The sequence below is a fragment of the Pygocentrus nattereri genome, chromosome 7, assembly GCF_015220715.1.
Source record: "Pygocentrus nattereri isolate fPygNat1 chromosome 7, fPygNat1.pri, whole genome shotgun sequence".
In the NCBI taxonomy this organism is placed as follows: Eukaryota; Metazoa; Chordata; class Actinopteri; order Characiformes; family Serrasalmidae; genus Pygocentrus; species Pygocentrus nattereri.
In genome coordinates this window covers 433,717-442,500 of record NC_051217.1, presented here as the reverse complement: position 1 = coordinate 442,500, position 8,784 = coordinate 433,717, and the positions used below count along the sequence as shown (strand labels likewise).

The following is an 8,784-nucleotide window of genomic DNA, read 5'->3' as shown; positions in this document are numbered from 1 at the left end:
AGTTCATAAGTTTATTAATGATCAATGTTCAACAAAAGAACAACCCAGAGTGCATTGACTGTAAATGCATTGATTACAGCAGGACTGGATCCTCTGTTGGAATGGCAGATGGTAGCTTTCTGTACACGTGTGTGTTCGAATTCTCAGGATAAAGAAATGCCTCACTTATGAAAATTACATGGGGTTATTATTTATGGGGTAGGGCGGCAGGGGGAGGGAATTAGTTTTATTCTGTCTGTTTGGACGTAAAACAGGGAATGTAAACATTTCCAGAGTGAGGCTAACGACTCCGGCAGATCTGACTATGACAGCTTAACTAACAGGAGAGAACCAGAAGGACACACAGACACGGCAGCACTCTGAGACAGTCTGGCGTCCCTCCGCTCCACCATCCACAAACCTGAGCTCAGATGTGTCCTATTTGCTACAGTGCCTATTTTTCTGAGCAAACATCTGCTCTTTGGAGGATATTACAGTTTCAAGGCGGTAAGCTGTGCCAGTGGGTATTCATCTGCTGCTTCTTTGGCATGGCCTGGAACACAGGGCGCAGATAATGTGAACCTGCTGGAGCACTTTCTAACAATAATCTCAAATGTGTTGGGTGGTGGCACCACCAGCAGCACACATTGAGCCCGGATGTTTGAATCATGTAGTCTGTACCGGAAGCGATCAAAGTGTTCTCATTACAGATTCTCGGAATAGCGCTCCTGCATTTTTAACGTCTTTTTCATTTCATAACGCACCAAATGTTTTTAGTGGGTGATGGGTCTGGACTGCAGGCAGGCCAGCTTGGCTCCTGTATTGCTGTATTGCAGAATGTGGTTTGATGTTGGGTCGCTAAATAAAAGCAAGACCTTCCTCAAAAAAGACGTCATGGAAGGCAGCGTATCGTTGCTGTCGGAACAAAACCTTGTATCTCCATTTTTGTTTTATACATAATTTGAAAGCATCTGTTGTTCTTTACGTTGCATTTAAATTTCATGATGAACGGCACAAAAGAAACGGCCCAAAATTCTGTGGAAAAAGTCTGGTTCCATTGACTTACATTAAAAGTTAAGTATATTTTTCCTTCTCCTGTAAAGTTACACTTTTGGAGATACAAGGTTTTCTTCTGACAACAGCGATATGTTGGCTTTTGAACTGTGGGCTAATAAAAAGCCGGGTGGTCCCTCTCCTCTTTAGCCCAGAGGACACTCTGTCCACTCTGTTCTGTTTATATATCGTGTGAGATTTGCTGTTAGAGTTTAATGAACTGCAGTGAGAGGTTTTTGGAAGTGATCCTTGCCCATGCAGTCGTCTCCTGCCGTCTGAGAGCCTGAAGATCACCACCGTCAATTCTGGTTTTCAGCCTGGTCCCCTTCTCTGGATTCTCTGAATCTTTTAATGATGATGATGAGCTGTAGATGATGGAATCCCAGAGTTCCTTGCTATTTAACATTGGGAATTTTTGCACTACTTGTCTGTGTAGTCTTTTACAGAATGATGGACTCTTATCCATCTTTGCTTCTGAAAGACTCTCTGGGATGCACTTTCCGTAGCCAATCGTTTTACTGACCTGTTGCCAATTAACCTAATTAGTTGACCAGTCCCAACTTTTTTTTAAACTCGTTTCTGGACTCAAAATCTAAATGTGCATACATTATTCAAAAAAAACAAAATTTCTCAAATAAATATGGGGTTAAATGATTTGAACATCATTTTTACAGGTTTTACGACACAAAAACAACGTTATTATTTGTTTTAGAGTTTCTTAAAGAGTATAGGGAACTATAATAAATTAAATACAATATGAACATAAATAACAGTGTCATGTTGTTACGGTGGGAATCATTTTACAGTCACCATTTCAGTGGTTTGTGCATAAATGTTTCTAAGTAATGCCAATACAGGTAAGAAGTAAATAATTACCAGCTACTAAATATCAGCAAATTCCTCATTTGTTTTTCAGCGCGGTCTCTCCATGAGATGTCTCTTCACGAGTCCATCCGCTACGCTCCAGGAGACCCTGTGGAGAAATGGCTCAATGAACTCCTGTGTCTTGACTGCCTGAGTGTGCCACGCATCATCTCCGGCTGTCCCCTGCCTGAAACCTGTGACCTGTATCCTCCATCAGCTGGCAGCTTAAAGCTGAATCTCTTGTGATGTTGCACAACATTGTCAACGATAAGCATGGTAACCGTTAAGGAGACCGTTTTGTGAAGACAGCAGCCGTATATGGCAGAAGTGGGTGTCACGGTTTGTCCAGTGATGTGAGATCAGCATGTGTAGGCATTGCGTCTAGTAGATGCATTGATTTCTGATGAAATGCATAACCAACTCTCTGTACAACCACATGATACAAAGCCATTTATTCACATGTGTAGTTAAAATAAAGTGCAAGTTTGCCTTTGTGGTTCTCATATCAGCCCTCGGGGACCCCTGATGGTCCACGTTTTTGCTTCAACCAACTTCGCCTAGGGGTAGAGCAAAGATGTGGACCGTTAGGGGTGTGATCGGACTGGTCTGAGACTGGTCTGAGGTAGACTGGTCTGAGGGCCTTTGCCTTAAAGAACCTTTGAGTGGATACATCTTTTTAGGTTTTTATAAATGAGATTAGAGTCTGATGTTTTTAGAACCTACACATAACATAATGGTTCTATGAACCTTCCCTTAGTATTGTTCAATGAAAAGAACCTTTATATCCTCTCATAAATCTCTTTTTCAAACAAGGGTCTTTAGAGAAGCAAAAGTGGGCCTCCTGCGGTTTTCCTAAACGAGCCCTTTATGACCTCTTTAATTACGTTATGGGTATAACACACACGCCTACTTCTCAGTTATAACAAGTGTTGGAGACCGCAGGAGCTTTAGTGCCGTGGTTCCCAAACCCTGGACATGAACGAGCGAAACGGAGGGCTAAGGGCTGAGTGGTAGGGGCAAGGGGTGAAATGGGACCGGGGGTGGGATAAAGCCCAGTAAAGTGTGTGGGTGAGGGAGTCTGCTGCTGTAAAATGAGCAAATAACAATGTTCACAGACACAGAAGCCGCAGATCACAGTAACGTCATTTTCACAGTAACGTTAAAACATGTTTACAGCACTGCAACACGACAGAGCTCTACAAATATATAACCAACACCACCGCTACCAACCGATAACTGAGCTGAACCACTTCTGTAAAAGTCAAGCTAACAATGGTCATACATACTTAATGAACAGAGAATAATAGATACTAACTTTATTCCACAGAGCCAGTGATGAGAAGGTACTTAGCCCTGATGATCGTGGTTTTCCTTAGCGTCTTATTACAGGTACTATGTGAACAGAGATACTTTATTCTGTTACCATAAAGCCTCTGAGGCCTTCCTCCAGCGCCTCATGGCCCTCTATGTGGCGTCTCACTATAAGGTGGGTATACTGCTCTGTCCTAAATGTTTCTGGACACAGTCGTATGAAATGTGCATTGACTGTAAATGTTTCTCTGCAGAATTCGCCCAATGACCTGCAGTTGCTCTCAGATGCTCCAGCTCATCATCTCTTCTGTCTCTTGCCTCCTGTTCCACCAACACACAATTCTTTGCCAGAAGTTTTAGCAGTTTTGCAGGTATACAAATTGGCACCTTGTACTGGGGAAATATTAAAAGGACACTTCAAGCACAATTCTATTAGAAACCTTCAGTTAAAGCCATATGACTGTTCCTATAAAGTTTACATGCTTTTCTGCACTACATTATAATCATAAGAATGCATCTGAAGGATAACCGAGTTAAATTGTCCTAGTGTGATGTATGCTCTTAAACCTCCGGTCGTCTGTACAGTACGTATCAAACCGTTGTTGGAGTCCAAAACTTGTATAGACTGATGGATACAGGGGAAAACGTCATGATGCTTGAAGGCCTTTTCATAGTACTCAGTCACAATATGTTGTTTTCTAATGTTTGATTAAAAACAGTACTGCCTCATTTAGAAAGTGCAGTGATTATGATTTTTATAATATACTGTAATATTATAATATTTATATAATAGACTTTCCTGCAGTAAATTCAGCTAAACAGGACTAATTATGCTCTAATGGTATTGAACTGGGTTGCAAAAGGTCATTTAAATCTCATACTTATCAAGTGTCACCTTCACTTAAAGGTGTGTCTGGAGGGAGAAATTTCCCGTCAGTCGATCCTCAACAGCTTGTCCAGAGGAAAGAAAGCGGCAGGGGACCTCATTCCCTGGACTGTATCAGAGCAGGTATGGGAAAATCGTCACCTTGCCGCCAGTCATTATGTCCTGGGTTACCTCTCAGTTTGTGATTTTCATTTTTGTTATGATTTTGTTCGGTGAAGATTAAGTTTTTCTGTTTTGTGTGTTTAGTTTCAAGATTCTGAATTTGGCGGCCTCTCGGGGGGAAGGGTGGTCCGAATTGCGGTAAACCCAGACTACCAAAGGGTAATGATGTCATCTTACTTAGCCTTTTTCTGATAATGCAGTACTGAATTTAAATAAAGTGACCTGAAGCTTTACCCGTTAAGTAAAGTGCTATGTAATTACATTACATTACGTTTTGATCTGGATGAACTCTCTCAGATGGGTTACGGGAGCCGTGCGCTGCAGCTGCTCCAGCGTTACTATGAGGGTCAGTTTCCTCTGCTGGACGAGAGCGAACAGCCGAATGCCAGGACAATTAACTCAGTCAGCAGTGAGGTAATGTGAAACACACACTGTATCTCTGAGTGGCTTTTTTAGGGATTTTGGGCTATAATTATTGAAGTATAATGGATTAATACGCTTGTAAGGTAATTTCACATCAGCGCTGTTCTCGAGGTATGCACCCTGTATGTGTACATAGGCTGTCAGCCTTCTGGAAGAGGTGGTGTCTCCCCGGACAGACCTGCCTCCCCTCTTGTTGAAACTGAATGAGAGGACAGCAGAGAGACTGGACTACATAGGAGTGTCATATGGTCTCACGCCAGGACTGCTCAAGTAAATATAATCACGTGCAAACATATATGCACCATTTATGCACTTGCATCACACTTTTCACAAATGCACCAGCATCTCTTGCTCAGTTTCTTTCCTCTCCATCCACAGATTCTGGAAGAAGGCTGGCTTTGTTCCAGTTTATTTAAGACAAACTCCAGTAAGCATTAAGAGCCATTTTTGTTGTTTTGCAACATTCATTTGATTCCGGTTTGGAATAAGACAGCACTGAAATGTGGGGTTGTAATGTAGTGTCTCTGTCTCTTCAGACTCTGTCCATCGAATACTGCTGTGCAAGATTAACATGAACTCATTTTGATTTCCAGAATGACCTGACAGGCGAGCACTCCTGTGTAATGTTAAAGGAGCTGAACACGGAGGAGTCAGCAGGACCGTGGCTGCCTGCCTTCTGGAAAGGTGAGTCTCTTCACACGTATTCCTACAGAACTGATTCACCTTATGCACTTGGGTGCACACAAAGTGTGGAAAGTTTGATAGTGTAGCACTGTAATGTTTTTGGGTATAGAGGCGTTTACCCGGATATTATTCTTCTATTTAACGGGTTATTTAGAGGTTTAGCCTCCTCGTTCAGTCGGACAGTAATTGTATTCCGAAAAACGTGTTTACATGGACGTATTCCGTTCCTGTTGAGCCATTAGTCGGATTATTAATGGATTATTTGGCTGCATGCTGCGCACGGTCAAGTCTCAACATGAACTACGCATGACTCGCAGGGCCAAGTAGAATTTGCGTTAACGCCACTTTGAGATCACATTAATGTGTTATAATCGCTTTAACTTCGACAGCCCTAAAGTGTGTGTGTGTGTGTGTGTGTGTGTGTGTGTGTGTGTGTGTGTGTGTGTGTGAGAAATCTAAAAATGTTCGTTTTGTTCTACAGACTTCCGGCGGAGGTTTCTTTCTCTGCTCTCCTACCAGTTCAGCAGTTTTAGCCCCTCTTTAGCCCTGAACATACTGCAGAGCAAGAATGTCAAAGATGACAGTCCAGCAAGTAAGCGCCCTACACGGCTCGCTCCAGCACTTCCGTGGTGTTTTGGTTTATCCATATAACTGTGTTTCATCTTTATCTTAGCACTCACCAGCATGGAGTTAGCTGCCCAGTTCACCCCCTACGATCTGAAGCGTTTAGAGATGTACTCCAGGAACATGGTGGACTATCATCTCATTATGGACATGGTCCCTGCCGTGGCCCGAATGTTCTTCCTCAAACAGCTGGGCGGTATTTCGCTTTCTGCTGCTCAGTCTGTGAGTGTGTGGCTTTATTAGTCTCCATCCACCGTTGTGCATTTGGGTTTGGTTCCATGTTTAACTTCATCACTCTCTTCCAGGTGCTGCTCTTGGGACTTGGATTGCAGCACAAATCTGTAGATGACCTTGAGAAGGAGATTGACCTGCCCAGCTCTCAGCTCATGGGCCTATTCAACCGTCTCATCCGCAAGGTGGTACAGGTGAGAGAAAAGCATGACGTAAGAATGACGTGCCTCTGCTGTTAACTGCTGTTTTTGCTGATTGAAACCAAAAGCAAGAGCTTTCAGGAATACATGAAGTCCTCCTCTAAGGAAGTGTCATGCAAATATACAGATTGATGTTGTAGACAAATCGCTGTGGCTGAAGAACAGAATATGGCTTTGCTTTTACTTGATGCCTATGAAATATTTGATGAGTGTTTATTTCATAAATCCTCACAGGCTTTGTCAGGTGCGTCAAATTCTCAACCAACATAAATTTTAATGCCTTTTGTCTTAAAATTGGAGGCCAAGATGCTGAGAGATAAAGCTATAACAGCTGCACAGCCATTTGGATGAATGTTGTTGCAAACTGCAGCATAGTGCTCATCAAGTGACGGACTGCAGACAAAGTGGCATAAAATCAAGAAGCTAGGGTCAGAAGTTTGACCAGTCAAAATCAAAGTAGGCTTTCATTTCCTGGCAGGTGAAGCGTTTTGGGTCTTTTGCCGCTGAATAAAGAAGTTATTTTTGAAACATGCTAATGTGTGATTTCTTAAACCGTTAAAATAGTTTGTCACTAGACCTTGAAACAAATTGTTTTACTTTAAAGTAACTCAGTTTGAAGATTTTCAAGCTAATTGTGGCATAAAAGACATTTGAAGATGAAAACTTGTAGATAACTTTTGAAAACGATAATTCATCTCATATTTCCAGACCTCAGATTTTAAATCTTGGCGATCATAAAACACAATCGTATTTTTATTTTGATTTTTTTGCTTTCCTGCAGTTCTTCAGCACCCTCCAAGAGAATGCAGTTGAGGCAGAAATGGTCGCCGTCAAAGACGTTAACATGGAGCCAACTAGTCGGCCGCTGCATGAGGATCTGGTATGGAGCTCCTCTGAGAACTCTGTCCTGATGTTTCCACTCGACTTAATTCACTCCAAGTGTTCAGAAGTTGTAGCTGTTGGTTTCAAGTAGTTTCAAGTCTCGAATTTTTGGTGTTTTTATGTTTTCTCCTTTTCTTTGCCTTCAGGATGAGGCAGCTAGTGAGTTCCAGGAGAAACACAAAAAGGACATGGAAAAGATTAAGGATATGGATCTTTCCCAGTAAGTGCCTAAAGCAGTTAATGTAGCCTGTACCACACGACACCTTCTCAGTAGGACGTTCAGCCTTCGTTTAGTGTGAACACAGCCCATGTATTGTTTTAGGTCGTTTGTGGCCGGGATGGCCAGGGTTGCCACAGCAGAACGTTTTCAGGAGAGAGAGCCGTGTTTAGAATGAGCTTCTCAGAGCTCTTAAATACATCGAGCACTGCAGCCTGTGGCTTGGCAGTGTTAACTTGCAGCAGTGATGTCCTAATTTCTTATTTACTTTTACTGTAATTTCCATTTCAGCTACATGATCCGAGGTGACGATGAAGAATGGGACCAAGTGCTGAAGACAGCAGGTCACACAGCTGTGGTCAGCATAAAGAGGTAAGGTAGAAATGAAGGACCTCTGGCTACCTGCGTGTTTCAGAAGAACGCTGCTGTAGTTATGACTGTGTTTTAATTTATATCCGTATTGTTTCTTTTAGTGACAAGAAAAGAAAATTGGAGGACACAAGTAAGAAAGGCCAGTGGCAAGGCAAGAACCTGAAGCAAAATAAGGGTAAAAAGGCCAAATTTGGAAAGAAGCTTTAACCTTTGGACAAAATGCTCACTTACCTGTTTTGCTGTGTACAAATATAGTGTAACACAAATTGGTATAAACCCAAAGCCACTTTTGCTACTTTCATTTCATATTGATGGTTGAATTAACTGGTTTAGTTCAATAATGAAATATTTTGGATTTGTGGATGTGGTGGAAGATCTTTAAGATTGTGCTTTGTTGTTTTGTTGTTTTTTTTTTTTGAATGTTTTTTCATGTTTGACCGCACGCTTGGTCAGTAATTTTTGGATCATTTGGCCCTTGTACTGTAACTGTAAGATACACTCTACAATGAGTGAATAAACCTTTTTTTAAAACTATCCTCATGTGGCGTCCTTGTTGAACTATTTCTCAGTTTTATTTGTCATAAGCCAAAGTGCTTTTGTTGCCCATTATTTCATACAGTTACTGATTATTAACATAGATGGCTAATGAGGAATTATACTGGGAAACCAAGTTCCAGCCCAGTTCATTACTGGCTCTGTTTCTAATCATTAAGTTCCTGTTTCTCCATAGATTTGCTATTTGCTCACTTTTTTGGTTCTTTTAGATGCTCTCTGGCATTTAATGTATATAAGGATTATAATTATAAAGAATTATGAATCTTGTAATATGGCGTTCATGTTTGTAAGATGTATTTAAAATGTTTCACAATGGAAAACATTGCAGCTGGACTGCTGTG

The 8,784-nt window shown here is 41.6% G+C and overlaps 1 protein-coding gene across 2 annotated transcripts in view; it reads left to right on the top strand.

Moving 5' to 3' along the window:
* nat10 (N-acetyltransferase 10) overlaps positions 1-8,422 on the top strand; it is an 18,078-nt gene extending 9,656 nt beyond the window's left edge. For both annotated transcript variants that reach the window (XM_017717155.2, XM_017717154.2), the window contains 16 exons: positions 1,949-2,099; positions 3,286-3,382; positions 3,462-3,578; positions 4,115-4,216; positions 4,340-4,414; positions 4,553-4,669; positions 4,815-4,948; positions 5,057-5,105; positions 5,272-5,362; positions 5,844-5,954; positions 6,036-6,208; positions 6,292-6,411; positions 7,199-7,297; positions 7,446-7,519; positions 7,808-7,888; positions 7,990-8,422. In XM_017717155.2, the coding sequence (XP_017572644.1) occupies positions 1,949-2,099; positions 3,286-3,382; positions 3,462-3,578; positions 4,115-4,216; positions 4,340-4,414; positions 4,553-4,669; positions 4,815-4,948; positions 5,057-5,105; positions 5,272-5,362; positions 5,844-5,954; positions 6,036-6,208; positions 6,292-6,411; positions 7,199-7,297; positions 7,446-7,519; positions 7,808-7,888; positions 7,990-8,095 (1,697 nt within the window). In that variant the 3' untranslated portion in view covers positions 8,096-8,422. The remainder of the gene's footprint in view (positions 1-1,948; positions 2,100-3,285; positions 3,383-3,461; positions 3,579-4,114; positions 4,217-4,339; positions 4,415-4,552; positions 4,670-4,814; positions 4,949-5,056; positions 5,106-5,271; positions 5,363-5,843; positions 5,955-6,035; positions 6,209-6,291; positions 6,412-7,198; positions 7,298-7,445; positions 7,520-7,807; positions 7,889-7,989) is intronic.
* Positions 8,423-8,784: the final 362 nt, after the last annotated feature.